Here is a 21,772-nt window from a genome sequence, read left to right on the forward strand (position 1 = left end):
TGGTCCCTTTTGCCGGCGCAATGGGGCACAACGCGGTTGCGACGCTTTGGTCGGTGGCGGCCACCGGATGTCTCACGCCACAGCTAGCCTGTACCCCTGGCGTCCGAGATAGCGGCGGCCATAGGAACAGTGTGCGAGGCAACTCGATAGACTACAGGACCAGTGGAGAAGAAGGAGGGGAACTGGTTCCTCAACGGTTCCAAGAGCCGTAGCAACACGCAGCGATCATGGCCAGGAAAGGCAAGAGAGCCTCCCGCGTCGCCGTTCTGATGCAAATGGAATGTTTCGGATTCAATGGACGGTGAGATCGGCGCCATTTTTTCGGCTAGGAAGCGAGAAAACGACGTCGTCAAACGGTATCCGCGATTTGGTCATCCCATAACTTGCCGTGCAGTGTGCTACGTCGAGAAAAAGGGGGGGTGGGAGAAGGACCTGGAACAATTTTAACTTCTGACCAGCGGCTTGCCATCTTTTGGTTAGATGTATCAGGTCAGGTCCATGCGAAAGGCCTCGTCCCACGGCTTCAAGCCGTCCACCACTGAGGAGATCAGCATCACCACTCGGCCTCGCTAGTTATTGAGCTACAAGGAAGATGACGAAGTCCCGTAAGACCGGGTACGGTCTTTTTGAGGGAATCGCCAGATGACCCTTGTGTGCTGCATAAATAGCGGCTCTGAAAACGAAAGAAATGGCTCGGGACAAAAATAAACAACGAAATATTACGTTACTAGCAAGGTCTACAGATAAACTGCCCTATATTATTTGGCTGTATATTGTACACGGCATTGTATGCAGGGAATATTATAACAGAGAGAGAAGAGGGTTTGGTGGCAACGGGAAAGGGACGGACGCACGGTTTTGTAATAGGTCTTCTGCTCGAACAGGCATGCATAGATGTGTAGTCGGTGCCTCTTCGACATAACCGTGCAACACTTGCCACTTATTCCTTAGTCTCTTGTTTCTTTCGGACTTCTCCAAATCTCGAGCAAGAACAGGAGAGAGGAGATCAGTCGAGTTGTTGTTAGGGAAATCGAAGTTTGACAAGCAGCCACCAATGGGCCGTGATGCATCCTCCGTGACCGTCTGGCAGTGACGTTGCGGGGAACACACGCACGACAAGTGGCCTCTCGTGTGAAGCAGCGCGATAGCTGACACACGAGTCCAAGAAGAAGGAATCATGACGGCGGAAGAACAGGGCTTAGCTGACGGCACGCGAGCTGAGACCACTAGCATATAAGAATAGACATACACGAGACTAACAAAACGGCGGGATACCAGTAAGGGCACAGTTTCAGTCGACCTTTCATTTCTTTGCTTTTCTTCGGGCGCTCTCCCGTCAGTACTTATAGCGTAATTTAGAGATTATCGACATTGGACATAGGATCTACGGATGAAAGCGGCCTCAAATGAAATCACGAGATGCAAGGCACTGATCCTCTGATGCTGCAGAATCAAAATGAGCCGTAGGCCGGAGGTCAATGCACGACGGGAGCTCATGCTCTCTGCTGAATCTTCGACACTAGCCAACAGAGATGTGAAATTGGTACAACAACACCACAGACTCTGAACAACAATGCGATTGATGAAATATCAGCACAACTCGTTGCCCCGCCAAAGCTAGGACAAGCACTAGAATAGGTAGAGCACAGCTCCATAGCATTTCAGATAGCCTCATGCTTGGCACACACGAGCAATCAACCCATGTAATTAAGTGCTCTGTTTGATTGTTATTGATGTGAGAACGGGCCAGCGCCCAGCAGGAAAGGTCCAAGGTCGGCTCTGGAGAGCTTCTGCAACTACCTCTCAGCGTCGGGTCATCGCGCTAAACAGGACAACGGGGATATGCAATACCAAAAGATTAGCAGCGCTTGTGCGTAGAATTATGCTGTTCGAGTCCTGTACGACTGTCGGCCCGGATCGAGCGAGCAACAACGAGGACCCAGCTATCCGAGAACTCGGGTAACTGTCTTTCCATCTACCCCCGAACCCGGCTCCTGGTACACGTATCGGGGCTCCGTATTACTGGAAGTGGATTAAATTTCAGGCTAAGCATGTTCCGAGTCCGGTGACTATCAATGGTGACAATCATCAGTCGTGAAAAGTCTAATAAATACCTGTGGTTCATTGGGATATCCAACGTTACACATAATTTGAGCATTCACTTTGCTGTTACATGATATGATTTTCCCCAATCATCCAAGTATTACCGCAAGGCCATCAACATTCACTTTGTAGAACAAAATTTCCTTCGTTTTGAGGACCAATTCTATCAACAGCAGGCATTCGCGCCAGACCTGGCAAGCTTTAATAAAAGCCCGCCACCAGGACACATTGGTGAATCTTTGATACGTTTCTCAGGAACTTCCTGACTGAGGCATGCATATAGTTCGGTGCCTTAAACCTCTAAAGGGCTAATTAAAGCATGGAGATGTCGACAGGCAGCCAAATTGGTACAAATAGTTGTCAATTTCTCTACCAAATCATCCTACTCTTCTTTGAAACTTCAAATCTCTTCTTTTAATCAGTCACTTTCTCAAACTCAACCTCCAGTGTACTAAACTCTGGGTTTGAATCACAAGTTATCGCCCACCTCCAGATCGTACAGGCTATTATTAGTATGTCATGACAGATGGGTGCGGTAATTGCTAATGAACCTGTCCTCTGCCCAGCGAGGTGCCTAGCGAGTTTGAGTACATTGGTTATTTTCATTTTCAATCATAGACGACCAGGTGGTCAATTGACAAAGATGTGCAGCGACGGCACATACGCTCCGATTTGCAACGACGGTCTCAACAGACTGCCAATACCATGGTCGTCTCTCGAGACTCTTGTTAAGCCTTTTTCTAGCCGCACAAGCTTTGTATATGATGGAGGCACATTTCGGCAGAGAATCCCATTCATACACACCACAATGAAGTGCAAGACACCAAACGACAATGCATCGCTCCTACCATGTTGTTGATACTGTATGCGACTTGGCAGTGGATATCTTACGTAATCATCCCCATCTGTAGGGCAAATCAACTTGCTGACGTACGACGGTCCGCATTTTGTGATTCTCCACCTTCAACACCCGATGCTGCCCCTCCCATCTCCTCCGCCGAGCCTCAAGCCATGATATGACTCGCCCAGTCTGAATCTATCGTGCTCAATTCATTCATTCACTCACGTATGAGAAGTGTTCGAGCGCGTTCCTAACCATGGTATCGGATCGGCGTCTGTGGCAAAGCCTCGCCGAGGTCCAGGCAAAAACAGAGTCGACATATCGACATATCCGCCAACCCAGCAGTCATGACGAGATCCGGGCAGCACTGAGACTAATCAGTGGCACACTCCGTAGTCTCTCTCTTCTTTTGGAAGACTTTGAAGATGAGGATAATGAGGCAAAGCTGTCATGTCCCGATTACACTCTCATCGACGAATTATCCACCACTCTTGACGACCTGAATCTGGCTTGGTCGACCGCCTCTGGACCATCCAAATCAGCAAGCGGAGCAACTTCACTACCAAAAATCACGTCTCAAATACGTCAACTCGAATTCCAACTCGCTCCGGCGGTTCAGGCCGATTCTTGGCCTGGCCTGCTTGTTTGTTTGTCAACCACTGGGCCTCCCAAACCGCCGCGGAAGCAAGAGCATGTCGTGACGCACAAACAAGAACTCGAAGCTTTAGACATTGATCCGGTGGAATGCTTGTCTGTGTTGCTGAACACCAAATTTGGCCACAAGCTAGACAGCTGCCACTCCTATCTGATGGACGTTGCCAAGAGAGACATTACGCACCCCGAGTACGCTTCGTGCGCAAGGGCTCTGCCCAAAGTAGCTCTATTCGACCACCATTTAGTCGAGGAAGAGCTCCGAACGCTTTTCCACCCAAATAAGTCTGCCAACTTCATGCAGTGGCTTCTGGAGTATGCTCGACAAGAGTGGCCGAACGAGTTCAACCCCAAGTCGGGCGCTTTGTCCATGTCGCCGCTTCTTCGGTTGATGTCGATAGGTTCGGATGCATCGGTCAGCCCTCTTCACATTGCTGCTGCACTGGGTTTGCCTCAGTTGTGCGAGCATCTGATACTTGGGGAAAAGCAAGACGTGAACCAGCAGAGCTCTATGGGGACGCCTCTTTATTGCGCTCTGCTTGGCCCAGCTGCGCTATTAGCTCATTCCGCTGACCCAGCTCAGCTGCTCTCTGATCGCCGTCCAAGCGGCAAGCAAGAATCTACCCTCAACGTTCTTCTGGATGCTGGCGCTTCGGGCGCGCTGACCCCAGCTGGGCCCCAGCAAGATGAAGAGTTCTCGCTGGGAACTCTAGCATTTCTGATATGCCAGTCGATACATGCTCCAGAGATCATGGTGCGCATTCTTCGGTCCCAACTTAAGCTCGACAAGCGGTTTGTCCAGCTGTTCCACGGAAAGGACTCCATCCTGCAATACTGGCCATCACCGCTGCCTCAGCTAACGCCCTCGTTCCTGGCACCTGTTCTACCCGAGATTCTCGACCTTGCAGTTTGTCATTACGGCAGCAACAATGACACCTGCTCATTATTGGTGACTGGAGTTTACGATGTTATGGAACGATTCGATCTCATTGGTCTTTGCTCGGGCCAAGGACCAAGACCCCTTGACATATCGGACACGGTCTATACAGACACAGTCCGTGAAGCAATCCAGGACTCCGATATTAGAGTCATCAGAAGGTTAATCCTGGACCCTCGGTGGGATCCCAACGCATCAATGGAGCAACACTCCAGAAGGCGGCCAGACTCAACTTTTCATGATGATGCCGCATCACGAAAGCCCCGAGAAACCTACACCATTCTTCACTATGCAGTTGAGGCTAATGAAGCGGACCTGGTATCTCTTATATTGGATTCTGGAGAGGATATCGACGTTCACGTACGTAATCAACGCGACCAAACGCCCCTCATGCTCTCTGAATCACCAGAAGTCCTCAAACTTCTCCTTGGTCGCGGCGCAAGAACCACAGACGTCGACGAAGATGGCCGCAACGTCTGGCACATTGCCGCTGCAAACTCGGACGTCGATCTGATCAATGCCCTCCACGAACACGACGAACACAAGGATCAAAATCTCAGAGGGCTGATGAAAAACGGAACGACGCCCATCGCCCAGTCCATCATGTATCCATTCAAGCTGATAAGGAGGAATCGCGAACCCAAAGACCCCGTCGGGGCTCTTCGTATGCTTGAGGTCTGCGCGCCGAATGTTGCCTATCTTCAGAGTCCGACTCCACTCATTTTCCTAGCAGCGGAATGGGGCTCTGGGGAGTTGGTTCGCAAGTTAATTGACTTTGGTGCCGATCCCTTTGAAGTGGACAACAAAGGCCGAAACGCCCTGCATTATCTCAACACTGGTGCCGGGGAGGCTCTGGTCAAAACACTCGTGGATCTGAAGGTCGAGCCGCTTTTCACAATGGAGGGGTTGTCGCCTGCGGAAACGATGTTTGCATTTTCCAATTTTTGGGACTTCGGCGGCATCGACCTGCATGGACCTTTCAACCATCCCATCAGCTCCCGGCCGCTCGACGTTGCTGCGTACAACAATCTTCTCACAGACGACATCTTGAAATCCCGCAACAGCCACGGTGCTGGGCTCTGGGAGCGTTTTGCTGTTGTAGTCATCGGCACATGGGCCTCCGAGTGGCGGGCGGAAGTCAACGCCTGGGTCTCTTTGCACAATGCTGTCCAATGCTTGATCAGGAAGGGAGCGCTGGAAAAATACGAGGAGGAAAAAGTAGAATGCGGGCTCATCCCTATTCTATCGGTCTGGGCGAAAAAACCGTCTTGGAATGTTGACACCATTAGAAGATGTTTGGAGGAAGTCATATTCCCGATCCTGCAAGCATCAACCAAAGCTGATGGATTCGGAGAATCACCGACTGCTGTACAGTGTCTCCAGCTGGCCATTGACGGGGGGCATACGGACCTCGTCGCCAAGTTGCTCGACCTGGGTGTTTCGGTACATGCACCCCATCTGGGCCTTTCCGCACTCGAGTGGGCATGTAGGCCACTCTTGATGTGTAAGCCAGCCATATTCGACCAGCTCCTTGAGCACGCCGATGAAAGCAAGTTAGACGGACTTCTCTACAGGCTTCTCCACTATGGAGACGACCACAAGCTGGATGCCATTCTAGAGAAGGGATGTGATCCTAACGCAAAGACTTCCAGCGGGGTGCCAATCGTCGTGGCGTATATTGAAAAGGGCCAGACGACCTCTGCGCTGATCTTACTCGATTCGGGTGCAGACCCAGGAGCGTCATCGGAGACTGGTGTCAACGCAGCACTTGCCGCAGCCTCGGAGGGCGACTTGCTCGTTCTGAAAAAGATCAAGGAAATTGACAGAAGCTTCGACTGGGGGAAAACTTGCACTTATGAATTCCATTGCTTACTGACCGAACCAGTCACACTAATGGGAGGCTGCAATGTGCTCCACTTGGCAGCCTTTGGCGGTTCCTCCGAGGTTCTGCGGTTCTGCCTGGAGGCTTTGGACCTCGATGTTGAGTCGCAAACCGCGGATGGTTGGCGACCTATACACTTCGCCGCCAATTGTAACCGTGGCGACGGGTCTGGCGTCCGGGTGCTCCTGGGGCACGGCGCAGACCCAACGACCCAACTGCCAACCCGGGGTCACTTTGATCCCCGGGGTTACTTTGATCCCCGGGGTCGCTTTGATCCCCGGGGTTGCTTTGATCCCCTGGTTCTTGCAGCAAGGACCGTGAGCGATGCTGTCGAGGCGCTCCTCGAACTCGACCCGGAAACTGTCAGCAAAATGAACGTTCCCGGGGCCCTTATGGCGGCCCTCGATCATGGAGATGAAGACGTGATAGAGCTGTTCCGGCCTTTCATCCATGAACTCACGAAAATACCAGAAAGCAGCGGGGCCAGCATCATTGGCGCCGTCCTGGAATTCTTGATCCGAACGAGCGAGGAAGAGTTGGAGTTGGCTACCCGTGCTCTGGAGATGGTAGACCCAGAGTCTATTAACTCGATTCGGATGAGTTGCGGCGAATGCTCGCCTCTTGTCCTTGCTGCCGCCCGTGGACAGTTCGCGATTGGGGAAGTATTTCTGGATCACGGCATGACGACGTGGAACCGCGTCCACCACTGCGCGCGCCACCTCATCCTCGGTCCGAGCTTACATTACCCTTGCACCGCTTTGCACATAGCTCTCATGCTGCCCGGCCATCTCGCGAGACAACACATGAAGGGGTTCGTCACGTACCTTCTGGGTGCCATAGACTGGAGCAGCCACGAGCTGAGTCCCTTTCATTGTGCCGCCATCAGCAACGTGCCGGACAAGGTCCATATGGTTGCCGATTGGATCAGAGGGTATCCTGAGCATCATGCAAAGCTTCTCCGTGGTATGCGGGCATGGCCATCATCAGCTGCGAAAGGCGTCGCGGGGGCATATGATCCCGCATCGAATCTTGCAGGAACTGACCAGCCCGCTGCATCGGAATCTACAGCCGACGTCATTCTCAGGCACTATATCAACCAGCCTACCGCCTCGCCCGATCTACTGCCCATGTTCCATACCGGCCAAACGCCACTGCTGGTAGCATTAGATGCGCTTAACTCTGGAACGATGTGCAGCACTGAGATGATTGAAGCCCTCTTGAGGTACGGCGCGGACGTCAATCTGCCTGGACAGGGGTTCTCTGGCACTCCGCTCTACGAGGTCGCAAAGTCCAACCGCCTAGATGTCGCCCGCCTTCTCTTGGCGCACGGGGCGAACCCCAATCTCTGGACCTCGTGGCCCTCCATCCCTCTGATCACGGCCGTCGTGGAGGGCCACCTGGAGATGGCGCGGTTGCTTGTGGAGCACGGCGCCGACATCCATGTCCTCAACGCCGAGGGCGTGAGCCTGCTCGGCGTCTGCGGCGAGCGGCCCAGGAACCCAGACATGTTCATCTGGCTCATGGGTCTCGGTCTGGACCCTTACAGGGTCGACAAGCAAGGGTATACGCCGATCCACGACGTCATCCTCCGCGGCGGGTTTCCGGGTCTGATGTTCAACTACGGCTTCGACTTTTCCCGGGTCCGGGACATACCGAAGGGCTTCCTGTCCCTCATCATCGAGTACAACCGCACGACGGTCAACGGTATTCTGAAAAGGCTGTTGAAGCGCCTCCCTCGGGAGAACGCAGTCCAGATGACCAATGCGACACCGGAAAGGTTCGTCAGCCCGCTCTGCAACGCCGTGATGAGGGGCGAGCTCGACTGCATACCCACGCTGCTCCGGTACGGCGCGAGAATCGACGTCGAAGGGTCCATGGAGGGCTCTGCGCTGATGGTGGCGTGTGCCAAGGGCAATCTCGAAGCCGTAAAGGCTCTTTTACAGCACGGCGCGAGCATCTCGTACCAAACGACAGTCAACGGCGTGCTGGTTTCCAGGAGTGCCGTCGAGTATGCCAGACCGTTCCCCCATATCCTGCACTGGCTTCTCGTGGACCGACACGTTCGTCTGCGGGGCATTGGGGGAGCTTCGGAGAGTGCTGGGGGAGCGGAGACGAGACCGTGGAGCGGTGGGCGGGTTGCAGGGTATGAGCTGTCGGGTGTTGGCATAAGTACCGGACGGAGATCCGGAGAGACCGGTTTGGAGTATCTGAGACGTTTGGATCATATTCGGGCGAGGTTGAGGGGACAGGTGGTTCGAGTGGTGGACTCGGGATACTGCTGAGAGAACGGAACGTGTTGGGAGTTTTGATACTGGAAGCTTGAGAAGCTCTGGATACCCGTACACCGCTCCAGTCTTATGAAGCGCATGATAGTTGAGGTATTGACAAACCACGTAAGCTCCTCGCGTGCTGTTCCCACGAGATGTGATCCAAAGTATCAGTCCTTGTCGTACATCCAGGCGGCGATTGATTTTTATCTCCACATAATTATGAGGAAGTGGAACAAGCCAAATTTTGGTTCTTCTTCGAATTTGAACATTGGTCGATCTGAGCGTCGGGATATAACCCATAGGCACTTAACAGCAACGACGACACTTCAAGTTGACATCCTAGACATGGTGGGCCTGAGATACACAGACGGAGAGACAGTTGGATTTGACAGTTTTGGCTGGACACCTATTTTGCTTGTATAGTGAACAGAAGACTGAATAGGCAGAGTATTCGTACAAGCATTTCCGTTTCAATGAAGAGATGACGGGGGAGTGTATTCTAGAAGTCTCAGTCTATCGGAGGAACAGATTGCTCAGCACTAAAAAAGAAAAGAAACAAGAAAAATCTAATTGACCTAGGAACTCATGATTCAATCACTCATTAGCCGCTAAAACCCTTAAGAAAAGGGTTAATCAACCACATGGTAGAAGCCAACTCAGTGTGAATATGTAGATTCGATTTCTTCACCCGTACACAATTAACAATCTGTACCGATTCTGGGACCATTTTCATATTTATTGACCAACAGCTGTACGTAGCCTCTCACGCTGCTGGGGGCACAGGTTCATAATGCCTTACGCTCTATTATGTTTATGTTCTAACCTACCTCGATCCAACTGGCCTTGTTGAAGTCCAATGTCTCCCAACTATCGAGTTGTTTTTAGATATTTATACGTAGTTCTACGCGATACCATCTAATCTGAGTGGTTGCTTCAGAGCTTTGAGATACGATATCTTAAGTCTGCAATCATATGGTGTTTGGGCCATCTCAGATGGGATGCATCTCTTATCAACCCCGCACTTTGTCTGGCCATGTGCAACATCACATCGCAGGGATCTGCACGCATTGTCCTAATTAGGGAAGAGAAACTACGGTCAAGGAGCGAACCATGGTAGCAAATGGAGAGAGAGGAGGTAAGAGTATTCCGGCGTTACGTTACTTAAAACTAACCCGGCCCCTCGCGTTTCTCTGTGCTACCCGTTGTCTTGATATGATGTCCAAAGCTCCAATAGAGTGCATTGCTCGACCAGGCTAATCATATCCGCAGACCCTCATGATTGTGACCTACTTTCTGGACGAAAAGCTATTTTCCAAGAAGAAAGTGCGGAGATATACATGGAGAAGGAAGAGGGGTCAAAAGGGCCTGAAACAGCCAGGGAGCCTAACGACATTGACATGGAGCCAGGGACGGCCGCAGCGGGGGGAGCGACAGACCTCAAGCAGCAGCAAGAACTACAACACATTGGCACGTTGGAACGTAAGCTCAAGTCTCGCCATGTGCAATTCCTCGCCCTCTCTGGCGCCATCGGCACGGGGCTCTTCGTTGGCAGCGGCCAGGTCCTCTCCCTGGCCGGCCCCCTGTCGGCCTTCATTTCGTACGCCGTCACGGGCTTCAACCTCTACTGCGTGATCAACAGCCTCGGCGAGATGGCGGCGTGGCTTCCGATACCCGGGGCCGTGCCGATCTTTGCGGCGCGCTTCGTCGACCCCGCCCTTGGCTTCACCCTGGGGTGGAATTACTGGTGAGACAAGTCCCCGTTCTTCTCGGGTGCGCCAGGATGTAAGGGCGGCGAGCTGTCGGTGCGGCTAAGGCGACCTCACGCGCGACGTGGAACCGAGCCAAGAAACGTGCGGACGCTAAAGCGAGACAGGTACCAGTTCGCCATCGGCGTCCCGATCGAGGTCACCGTCTCGGTGGTCATCCTCGACTACTGGGACCACGCGGTCCCGCGCGCGGCCCTGATCACCATTTTCTTCCTCGCTATGGTCGGCGTCAACTGCCTGCCGGTCCGGATATACGGCGAGGCCGAGTTCTGCTTCGGCGCCATCAAGCTCACCACCATCGTCGGCCTCATCCTCCTCATGTTCGTCATCACCGTCGGCGGCGGGCCGAGCGGCGAGGCCATCGGCTTCCGGTACTGGAACGACCCCGGGCCGATGCGCGAGTACCTCCGGCCGGGCGTGCTCGGCCGGTTTCTCGCGTTCTGGAAGGTCTTCATCCAGGCGACCTTCTCCTACGGCGGCAGCGAGATGGTCGTCGTCGCGTCCGGCGAGACGGAGAACCCGCGGCGCAACATCCCCAAGGCGATCCGCCGCGTCTTCTGGCGCATCGCCGTCTTCTACGTCCTCGCCATCTTCCTCGTCGGGCTGTGCGTGTCGTCAGAGGACCCGAGCCTGCTCGACGCGATCGGCAGCAGCGCGCCCGGCGCGGCCCAGAGCCCGTTCGTCATCGCCATCCGCAACGCGGGCATCCGGACGCTGCCGTCCATCATCAACGGCGTCATCCTCAGCTCGGCCTGGTCGGCGGGCAACTCCTTCTTCTACGCGTCGACGCGGGTCCTGTACGCGGCCGCGCTCGACGGCAAGGCACCCGCCGTCCTCCGCTTCGAGCGGTTCGGCGTGCCGTACGCCTGCGTCGCTGCCACGACGGCGCTGGGCTGCCTGGTCTACCTCAACGTCAACAACCGCGCGGCCGAGGTGTTCTTCTGGATCAGCAACCTCAGCGCCGTGAGCACGCTCGTCGTCTGGGCCAGCGTGTGCTTCGTCTACCTGCGCTTCTACCAGTGCCTCAAGCACAACGGCGTCGACCGCGACACGCTGCCGTACAAGGCCCCGATGCAGCCGTTCCTCGCGTGCTTTTCCATCGTCTTCTGTCTGGCCGTCGCCTTGTTCAACGGCTTCGACGCGTTCTTCCCGGGACGGTTTAGCGCCAAGACGTTTCTGCCGCCGTACATTGACATACCGATTTTCCTGTCTCTGTTTCTGGGATACAAATTTGCCAAAAAGACCAAATTTGTGAAGCTGTCGGAGATGGACATTTGGTCCGGAAAGGCGGAGATTGACCGGCTTGAGCCGACGTGGCCGGTCGTGAAGCCGCGGAACTGGCTAGAGAGGATCTGGTTCTGGATAGCGTAAGGGGGCAGACATTATGGCTATGAGGCTTGCAGGTCATTGATAGATGAGGGTAAGTCATGCGTGTCGTGGATCACTTGATCGCGGTCTCTTTGGGGTAGTTGGCGCTGCGTCTGACGAAGGTGAGACTGGATGGCAAGTTTGACGGGAAAATACAGAGTCAGAGAGAGAGGTGTTGATCTAGGCTGGATTGGGGCAGCCTTCGAGTGACAATCACAAGGAATACTCGTTAGCCGAAAACTCAAGGTCTAGGCCTGGGAGAAGCCCTCATGACCCGGCGGTGAGCACCTAGTCACTCACAAGCCGTGTTTGGGACTGGAAGGGCTGGAACCGGCTCCTTGGTTGCACCCGACACTATGGTTCACATCCACGATCTCGGTCGCCGAGATGGGTCCCGGCACACTATTTAGTAGCTAGAGAAACTTCATTGATGGAAGGTGGCCCTCTTTTTCCATGCGTCGATGGAATTGGACCCTTGCTAGTCGAGCGTCGTTGGAGACGGCACTTGGATGATGCCAGGCTAAGAGTTTGGTAGACTAGCTGCGGGCGGCAATCAGGCGGGCATGTAGCACAGAGAGAGAGAGAGAGAGAGAGAGAGAGACCGTCGGCACGCAGGGATGGAATTTGGCTCCGCCTGCAGACCGATATCAGAGACGATGCGCACATTTCTTGGTTACTCGGATTCCGAGGGAAATAGAAAAGATTGCATCCGAAGCAGCTCTAGCCAGCATGGATCGGTGGCATTCGACCAGCAAGGGAACCACTGACCGAACTGGAGAAGGGCGAAGGATCTAGACGCCGGTCCGAGTCCATTTTTCACAGCGGAGGATCAACTCGGTTTGGCCACTGAATCCGCTGTCGGTGACAACCATTCGTCGCGCTTTACCGGGTTGACCGATGATCCGGTCACTTGGCCACCCCGTTCCTGAGCCAGTCGGGAGCATGCGGAGATGAATGCCATGGATGGCCGGACGGGTGGTGAAGTGGGGGGCGGGCGAGAGGAACATGAGAACGTGGATACGGGTGAGCATGGGTAGTGTGGGAGGCAAGGGTCCGATGCGTGGTTCTCTACGAGGTATGATGACTCTGCTGAGGAGCAAGAGACATGCATGAGAGACAGGAAGAGTAGAAAGGAAGAGAGGGAGACACGATGTGAGTTCGATTCACAACGTCGCGTGATCGGATTGATGCACCAACGTTGCACAGTCTCCCTGTGAGTTGTCGGAGACCGCCGATAGCCCAATCGAGTCAGAACCATGTTTTACTGACGGCCTCTGTAAAGTGATGATAGTCTTTGACAGTAAGGATACTTCACAGGCAAAAAGAAAGGGTACAGAGTAGGCCGTTGCCCATCATCTTCTCCAGCAGGCTATGCATGGCTGGGGTGGTTGGGGTGACCATGGATGAGACACCCACGAGAAACGTAACCGTTTGCGGTATCGGTCGCCCCATCGGTCCAGAGTCAGGCGTTTGCGCTAACATCAGATAAGATGGATCTGATAAAAAAACTCTGACGGTCCGGAAGTTGTCTTTGCTCACTTGCGCAAGCCTAATCCCGACCATCCCAACACCAGTGACTGGCGAGTGGCACCACCATTCAAGAGGATCAAGACCCAGCGTGCCACTAGCCTATTTGATAAGTTTTCTTTTTTCCCCCTTCTCGTTCGTGTTTGGCTAGCGTACAATAAGGATTTAGACCTGGTCGTCTCCCCTCCCTCTCATAGGTTGGTTGGCACGCGTTGGCTAACACTGACACCCCCGAGATGGCTCCGATGTTCACGAAGGTGGGGATGGGAGAGACAACGTAGTACTGCTGGTCTTGGCTAGACGGCCTGCAGGACATGGGGCGCGATAAAGCTGATTTTCGCCATGCGAAAAGTTAAAAAGCCGCGGATGCAACCTCGCCTGCTTTCCCTTCCATCCCAGTCTCTCTTGCAGACGGCTCAAGGCTCTGGAACTTTTCCTTTCTTACTATCCCTTTCCTCTTGCTAGCAGGCCCTCAGACCGTAGTCTGCCTGACTGTTGCTATAAGATCCTTGCGTAGCGGGGTTCTGTGCGACCAAGAGATTAGACATACTTTTATATTTCATCTCAAGTCGCTCATCGGTGTACACTTATCACCTAATCACCCTCACCTCGGTCAACCTGCGCCGAGCGGCACTCATCTTCCCGCTTTGACCTCTGTCGTGTCGCAGCTTCCGTCGTGCTGACGACATACACGTCACCGGACCTCCCGATACCGCCTCTTCTCAGACCGACAAAGCGCCAGCCATCTCGTGGGGACAACATGGGACTATTTGGCCACAAGAAGGAGGCCGGGCCTCCCGCCGAGGCCGTCTTGCCGGGCCCGGAAGCCTCCTCGCCCGAGAAGGATGCCGCCGTCGCCGAGAACAACAATATCAACAACGGCCCCCCAGCCTACGAGCACTCTGGGAGCCTCATCGGCGAAAAGTCGCCCGGTGTCGTGCGGATCGAGGCCCTCACCGCCGCCATCACCCGCACCGACCGCGTCTTCATCTTCTTCGGCGTCTTCCTCGTCGCCTACGCCTACGGCCTCGACGGCACCCTCCGCTACGCCTACCAGCCCTCGGCCACCAACAGCTACGCCACTCACTCCCTCCTCGCCACCGTCAACGTCCTGCGCTCCGTCATCGCCGCCGCCGCCCAGCCCACCGCCGCCAAGATCGCCGACGTCTTCGGCCGCGTCGAGCTCATCTGCGCCTCCGTGCTCTTCTATGTCGTCGGTACCATCGTCGAGGCCTGCGCGACCGAGGTCAAGGCCTTTGCCGCCGGCGCCGTCATTTACCAGGTCGGCTACACCATGATCATGCTGCTCGTCGAGGTCATCGTCGCCGATATCACTTCCACCCGCGCCCGCCTGATGTTTAGCTACATCCCCGCGCTGCCCTTCATCATCAACACCTGGGTCAGCGGCAACATCTCGGCGGCCGTCCTGGCCAACAGCACCTGGCAATGGGGCATCGGTATGTGGTGTATCATCTACCCCGTCTGCGCCCTTCCCCTCGTCGTCAGCCTGTCCATCGTTGGCCGTCGTGCCCGGAAGCAAGGCCTGCTCGACTCGTACGCGTCACCCTTCCGGACGCTTGGCCTCAAGAAGTTCCTCGTCGAGCTCTTCTGGCAGCTCGACGTCATCGGCATCGTATTGGTCATCGCCATCTTCGCCTTGATCTTGGTTCCTTTTACTCTGGCTGGCGGCTTGACCTCGTCCTGGCAGACGGCTCACATCATCGCGCCCCTCGTCATTGGTATCTTGTGTATCCCCGCCTTCGTCTTGTGGGAGCGCAAGGCCAAGCACCCGCTGGTACCCTTCTATCTGATAAAGGATCGCGGCATCGTCGCCGCGCTGGGGATCGCCTTGGGCCTGAACTGGGCGTGGTACATGCAGGGAGACTACCTGTACACCGTCTGTCTCGTCGCCTTTGACTTCAGCATCACCGAGGCCACCCGCATCACATCATTGTACTCGTTCTGCAGTGTCATCACCGGTTTCATCCTCGGCTTCGTCGTATTCAAGGTTCGCCGCCTCAAATACTTCATCGTCACCGGCACCATCCTCTTCATGGTCGCCTTCGGCCTCCTGATCCACTACCGCGGCTCTCCTTCCGGCCAAAGCGGAGTCATCGGCGCCCAAGTTCTTCTCGGTATTGCAGGCGGTATGTTTCCGTACCCCGCGCAGGCCTCCATCCAGAGTAGTCTCAAGCATGAGCACCTCGCCATCATGACCGGTCTGTACCTTGCCACTTACAACATTGGCTCGGCTTTCGGCAACACCGTGTCCGGCGCCATCTGGACTCAGGTGCTGCCTTCAACCCTCCAGGAGAACCTTGCGCAGTTCAACAACGAGACCTTGGTCACCTACACCTATGGTCAACCGTTGTTTGCCATCATCGACTATCCCATTGGCACCCCCGAGCGTGCGGCCATCATCGAGTCCTACAGGCATGTGCAGCGACTACTTACCATTACTGGTATTTGCTTGACCGTGCCTCTGATTGCTTTCGCCTTCCTCCTGAGGAACCCCAAGTTGAACGACGAGCAGACCTTGGCTGTTGAGGATGGCCACCACCCCGTCCGCAGTGCGGAGAACAACGAGGTGGTCGCCAAGGTCTAAAAGGGATTCGGTGTAGAGAAGACGACGTATAGGCGTTTCGCTGATTTATTGTATTTATATGGACTGGTCTACTTGGTTGTCGTAACATACCATAAGGCTTAGGCTGTCTCAACGGAGCTCTATCCGGGGTTGGCTTATTGTGGAAGAACCCCTATTAATCTAATGTTATTTCCAAGCAGCGACATGGGTCTGTTCCCTGTTCACCTCTTCACCGCCGTCATCTTCTCCAAATGCAAAAAGAAAAGAAAAGGGGGGGTTAACCGCTTGCATGTGCCAATCCAAGCTCAGAACAGACAGGAACCCCAGCACACTACGCGCTAACAACCCCAGTCACCGCAACCCGATCACGTCGAAAACTATTGCTATTTGCGGCTTGGCCACTCCGGTCAACAACACTTATCTTGTCGGCTTTCGATTGACATGCATATAAAGCCGCCCGCTATAAGTCGCCTGGTTGCAACGTCGCCTATGCGCTTCCTGGTTCCTAGGAACGTATGTTTAGGCATGGCTAAGAACGGTGAAGTCGTGCTATGCCCAAAGACGGGAGAGAGTCCCGGAGACCTCATCCCCTGTGGCAGAGTATTCGGTCTGGCCGTTACGGACTGGCTCACCGCTTGTTCAAGCAGTACATCGAGTCCCGAGAATGACACCTACTATGCAGTCTGATAGGATATAAAAACGGCGAATGTTCTCGGCCGAGCCCTTCGACAAGAACGAAGACACGGACTATGCCCCGGGAGCGTTCTTTCAAGTCCTAGACCTGTGGCCAAGGTTTACCAGCGCACTGCAGCTTGGACCAACAAAAGTCGGGAGTTCTCAGATGCTGCTGGCTGTTTTGTCGACGCCGGCTTGGCTACCAACGGTATGTCTTTGCACGCGACAGGAATTCAGAGTAAGCTGCCCGGGGGAAGATTGGTGCCAAAGGCTGGGGGTGGAATGACCCGTTACCATACCTAGGTGATTTACAGACACACACAAACAATCAAACTAGGATTACTGCGGCAACACATGTGCTTTACAGGATGGGTTTAGTAGTAGTGAAATACAGGGTGTGTGTAGACTTTCTGCATGGGACTGCAAGTGCAGAAATACTCAATAGTTCCTGCGCTACGATGTATGTCTCATCAACGAGACACGCGTGCTGCAGCTGATTCACCAATTGAATGTGCAGGATGCCCGTCCAGCATAATACGAGGGTCTCGCGTTCCCAAAGAGATTGGAGCATCGCGCCACAAGGCTATTTCGGGCAGCACCTGTCAGTCTGGTATTAGGTGTATTGTTTACAGACTTGCAGATATGCGGCCTGATGCGGGCCGGGCCACGTTAGTTGTCATCGTGAGAAAGTAGGCAAGACAATCTAAATATGAAAGAGTAGGGGGGTCATGGACGTTAGATTGCCAAGAGATAGGTTCTAATGAGAAATATAATAAAGCCGACTTCTTTGCAAGACTACGGGACCCAAAGCCTTGGACATCATTGCGTTTCATACCATATCGATTGAAACTGTGGCACATAGTATAAGGCCTCCATCACAGCTTTCACTTATATTCCTTCCACTCTCAGATCTTGTCTTTTTCGAAAATCCTTCCAACCCAAGCTTAGCGAATTCGCCAGCCTTCCAGCATGGCCGATCAGCAGGCAGAGAATCCTATTCATTCCCAAAATGAATCTCGTGAAGTCTCTTCCGCCGAGCTTCATTCGGACGAAAGATCAGGTAGTAGCCACAGGCATATACCCGTAACACAGTGGCGCAAATTAGATCAAAGCTGATGGCAAAATAGTCGATATGGCCGGAAACTTCGGCAGCAGTAATACCGCCAGAAACAACGGACACTCCGATCACGGTGAAGATCGAAAAGTCGCAGACCAATCTGAGCGATGGTTTATGGAGTTGTGCGAGATGAAGCGCCTATTCATCTGCTGTGACGGCACATGGCAGAACGCATCCGGAACAATTACTCCATTGACCAACGTGGCAAAGTTGGCACGGGCTGTGATTCGTTTGGGCAATGATTATTATGAACACCCCGATCCGAAGGAAGCCGAGGATGTGCGCAGACTGGCAAGAGACGACGTGGATCGTCTCTACGATACGTATTATCCCAAGGATACGAAAGCGCGCGTCGGCCTTGTTCGGCAACTTGTCTATTATTCTAGCGGCATAGGAGGCCAGACTGCGATCCAACTCGAACGTGGCTATTCTGGGATGACAGGCAAAGGTTCGTTTTCTTTGGCTGTCATCAATAGCCAACGGCATGGAAAGCTGACATTACATAGGTCTGGAGGCGAATATTTTGAATGCCTACTGCTTCATCTGCAATAACTTCAATTTTACGTCAGAAAAGGATGAAATCATCCTTGTCGGATTCTCTCGCGGTGCCTTTGCTGTTCGATGCCTAGCCAACTTCATCGACAAGGTTGGCCTGCTACGTCGTAAAGGTCTAACATTTCTTCGACCTCTCTTCGGTTCTTGGAAGAGATGGGGTGGAGCTAAAGGCAACAAGAAGGCAAAGTTTCAGGCCGAGTTCTATCATATGCTCCATGCGCTCGAAGACCTTCGCTATTCCGATGCTACAGTCCGTATTCTAGCCGAATGGGACTCAGTCAGCGCCATTGGTCTGCCACTATGCGTCCCAGGTGCAGCCGGATCACCCGCCGCCCTAAGGTCGCGCAATTAGAGTGAGTAGGGTGAGCAGGGTTGTTGTTGTTGTTATTATATTTAACGCCGGACCGTCCCTATGTAGGGCAAAGGGCGCCTGGGGTAGCTAACTTCAGGTTATATACAAGACATGTTAAATAGTAGGGATTGTAATAGTTACTTAATTGATTCTGTTATGTGTTCTGTATCTATAGTGAATTACTATAGAAATAGGGGAAAACCCCTATTTCTTAGTTAGGAAATCCCTAGCTAATCCTAGCGATATTATTAGTAAAGTTACTATTAGAAGTAGGGCTAATTTACTGCCTATTCCTTAATAATTTGCTATAAGGTAACTATATATTTACTAGCTAATTTATATGTAATTCTGCTATATTTAATACACCCCCTTAGTGCTAGTAGCGTAATTAATTACTATAGAGCTTATACTAAATATTATTTATATATAGCCTATTTATTTATTAATTATTCTTTAATATCTTATATGTTTTTTTTTATTTAGTAATAAAGCTTTACTTTATTATTAGCTAATTCTTACTATTAATTTACTTTAAGGCGTACGTATTAGTTACTTATATTTAATTAAGCTATAAATATAGTAAATTATAGCGCACTAAGCACCTTTATTAATCTATTAGCTATTAATTTAGTAGACTTCTTATATTTAATAGTAATTTAATTTACTACTACTTCTTAATATAGCTAGTAGTTATAAATATCTATATACTATAGCCTTATTTATAATTAAATAAGCTCCTTAGTAATAAGCCTAATAGTTTAGGTATTATTATAGCTAATATAAATAGTTAGTAGCTATTTAGTAGCTGTCTACTTATTAAGTAATAATTTAGTTCCTAGTTATATTAATAGTTAAATACCTAGTGTAGTAATTAATCTACTAGTAAAAAGCGCCTCTTTTATAGCAGATAATAAGGCTAGTAATTTAGCCTTAGTAGTTAATATTACTACTATATCTTATTTATTAGCTTACTAGGAAATAAGCCTTTTAAATAGCTTTAGTACGTACGCTTATAAGCTATAATAGTTTAATAAGTTATTAGTAAATAAGGCGTCTAAAGTAACCTCTAATATATTATTTTTACTTCTTAGCGTTACTTTATATTTAAGGTAAAAGTGCTACGTTTAATAAAGATACCTAAGCACTTAATTTACTACTTTTTAGTAATCTAGATTTAGATTATAGTTAAAGTAGATAAGCTAGCTAGCTACAAAGGTAATATCTAGCTAAGTTATTACTACTATATAAAGGATTATTTTTACTTTCTTTTAATATTAGTTAACCTCTTATAATAAGGCTATATATTTACTAAGTAGTAGCTTAGCCTTTACTATAAGTAATAATTTATTATAGTTTTTATTTATTAGTAAAAGTTTAATTACTCTATTATAGTATACTACTTATAAGAGCTAAAGATAATAGTTATTTTAGTTATAAATTACCTTAAGGCTAAGGAACTATTATAGGGGGCCTTTACCTTTAAGGTAGTATTATTACTAAAGGGCTACTATCTTATTACTTACTTATACTTTATCTATATAGTAATAGGCTAATATGTAGTTATTAATATAAAAAGAAATATAATATAATCCTTTTTCTAATAGTAATTTTTACTAGGTACTTAGTAAAATCTTTATATAGTAAGCCTTTCTTTAAGGTGCTTTTACTATAGTAGAGGTAATTATTAAAGCCTATAGAGTGCTTTTAATAACTAGAAGATCTAGCTAGTAATTTAGTAGCCTAAAGGTATCTCTATAAATACTACCTTATTAATAGTAGCGTAAATAAATATATTTACTACGTTATATTAAAGTAATTCTAAATTAAAGTAAGTAGCTATTACTATAAGTATTTTAAATAACATACTTACTAATATAGCTATATAGGTATCTTATAGATCTTTTACTTATTAGTTACTATAGACTATAAGTCTTACTTTAAATTTAGTTAATTAACTATATTTATTAAGCTTATAGGTATATACCTAATAGCAGCTAAGGATTTAATACCCTTTAGCTACTACTTATAGCACTATTACTTAAGATTTTAATATTTTATACTTATATAAATATACTATTTTAGCGTCTTTAAATTACTTTTTATATAAGTAGCTTTTTAACTATCTATAGATTAGTAAAAGGTGTAGTAACTTCTAATATATACTTATTAGCCTATAAGGTCTAGTAACACCTTTATTATATATTAGTAATTTACTAGTAACGTCTTTATAATTATTATATTTATTAGGCGTTATATAGTTAATTAAGTAGCCTTAGGTATATTTTAGCTAAAGGTAGTAATCTTTACTTATTAGTTAACTTTATAATATACTAGACTATATTATTACTTATAAGCTACCTTATGTATAGTTTATAATCTTTTACTATAAAGTAAGCCTTATAAAAAAAGCAGCCTTAAATAAAGTCCTTAGTGTAATCTAACTACTTATATATATAGTAAGATAATATCCTTTTATAACGTCTTTAAGTAAGGTTACTACTAGCTAGAGATTACCTAATAGGCTAGCTATAGTTACTTAGGAATTTAATACCTTTTTACGCTTAGTAACGTCTTATAAACTAATTATATAGAGATAAAATAAGGTATAGGGGATTACTATTCTTATTATTTTAGAACTATTAGTTCTTAGTAAGTTACTAGCTTATAGGCTATTAGCTATTAATAAATTAATTAATAGGCTATTAGCTATTTATTTAAGTATTTACTTATTAATTATTCTACTATTAGTAATTATTTAGCTATTAGCTATTAGATTAATTAATTTAAAGCTATTAGTTCCTATTTTACTACCCCTTATATTAATATTTATAAAGGCTATAAAAAAGGCGCTTAGTAGTAATAGTAGTAAAGTAAAGAGAAGTATAAACCTTACCTACTTATATAGATATTTTAGTGTGTTACCTAATTACTAAGCGCCTAGTAAAGTAATATTAGTATACTTAATTACTTTATTTATTACTTTATTAGTTTCTTTATATAAAAAGGAATAATTACTAGCTATAATTAGCTAGTTAATTTATTATTAAATTACTATAAGATTAGCTTTATAAAGCTTATTAAGTAATCTATCTATTAATTTATTAAAGAGTTATTTCTTATTAAATATTATATTATATATAGTAA

General features: G+C 49.5%; 4 protein-coding genes across 4 annotated transcripts; all 4 read left to right on the forward strand.

The window, feature by feature from the left end:
• Positions 1-4,922: 4,922 nt before the first annotated feature.
• Positions 4,923-8,696, forward strand: GLRG_11167 (uncharacterized protein; the record flags this gene model as incomplete). The annotated part of the gene is made up of 1 exon (XM_008101852.1): positions 4,923-8,696. One exon carries the CDS (start codon positions 4,923-4,925, stop codon positions 8,694-8,696), a length of 3,774 nt encoding a protein of 1,257 aa, XP_008100043.1.
• A 1,325-nt stretch (positions 8,697-10,021) lies between these two features.
• GLRG_11168 (amino acid permease) lies at positions 10,022-11,821 on the forward strand (the record flags this gene model as incomplete). The annotated part of the gene is made up of 2 exons (XM_008101853.1): positions 10,022-10,428; positions 10,558-11,821. The coding sequence occupies 2 exons, from the start codon at positions 10,022-10,024 to the stop codon at positions 11,819-11,821; spliced, it is 1,671 nt and encodes a 556-aa protein (XP_008100044.1).
• A 2,284-nt stretch (positions 11,822-14,105) lies between these two features.
• Positions 14,106-15,950, forward strand: GLRG_11169 (major facilitator superfamily transporter; the record flags this gene model as incomplete). Its single annotated transcript, XM_008101854.1, has 1 exon — positions 14,106-15,950. The coding sequence occupies one exon, from the start codon at positions 14,106-14,108 to the stop codon at positions 15,948-15,950; it is 1,845 nt and encodes a 614-aa protein (XP_008100045.1).
• A 1,623-nt stretch (positions 15,951-17,573) lies between these two features.
• GLRG_11170 (uncharacterized protein) lies at positions 17,574-18,628 on the forward strand (the record flags this gene model as incomplete). Its single annotated transcript, XM_008101855.1, has 3 exons — positions 17,574-17,664; positions 17,732-18,169; positions 18,228-18,628. 3 exons carry the CDS (start codon positions 17,574-17,576, stop codon positions 18,626-18,628), a joined length of 930 nt encoding a protein of 309 aa, XP_008100046.1.
• Between the last annotated feature and the right edge of the window lie 3,144 nt (positions 18,629-21,772).

This window comes from Colletotrichum graminicola (assembly GCF_000149035.1).
Source record: "Colletotrichum graminicola M1.001 genomic scaffold supercont1.76, whole genome shotgun sequence".
Classification (NCBI taxonomy): Eukaryota; Fungi; Ascomycota; class Sordariomycetes; order Glomerellales; family Glomerellaceae; genus Colletotrichum; species Colletotrichum graminicola.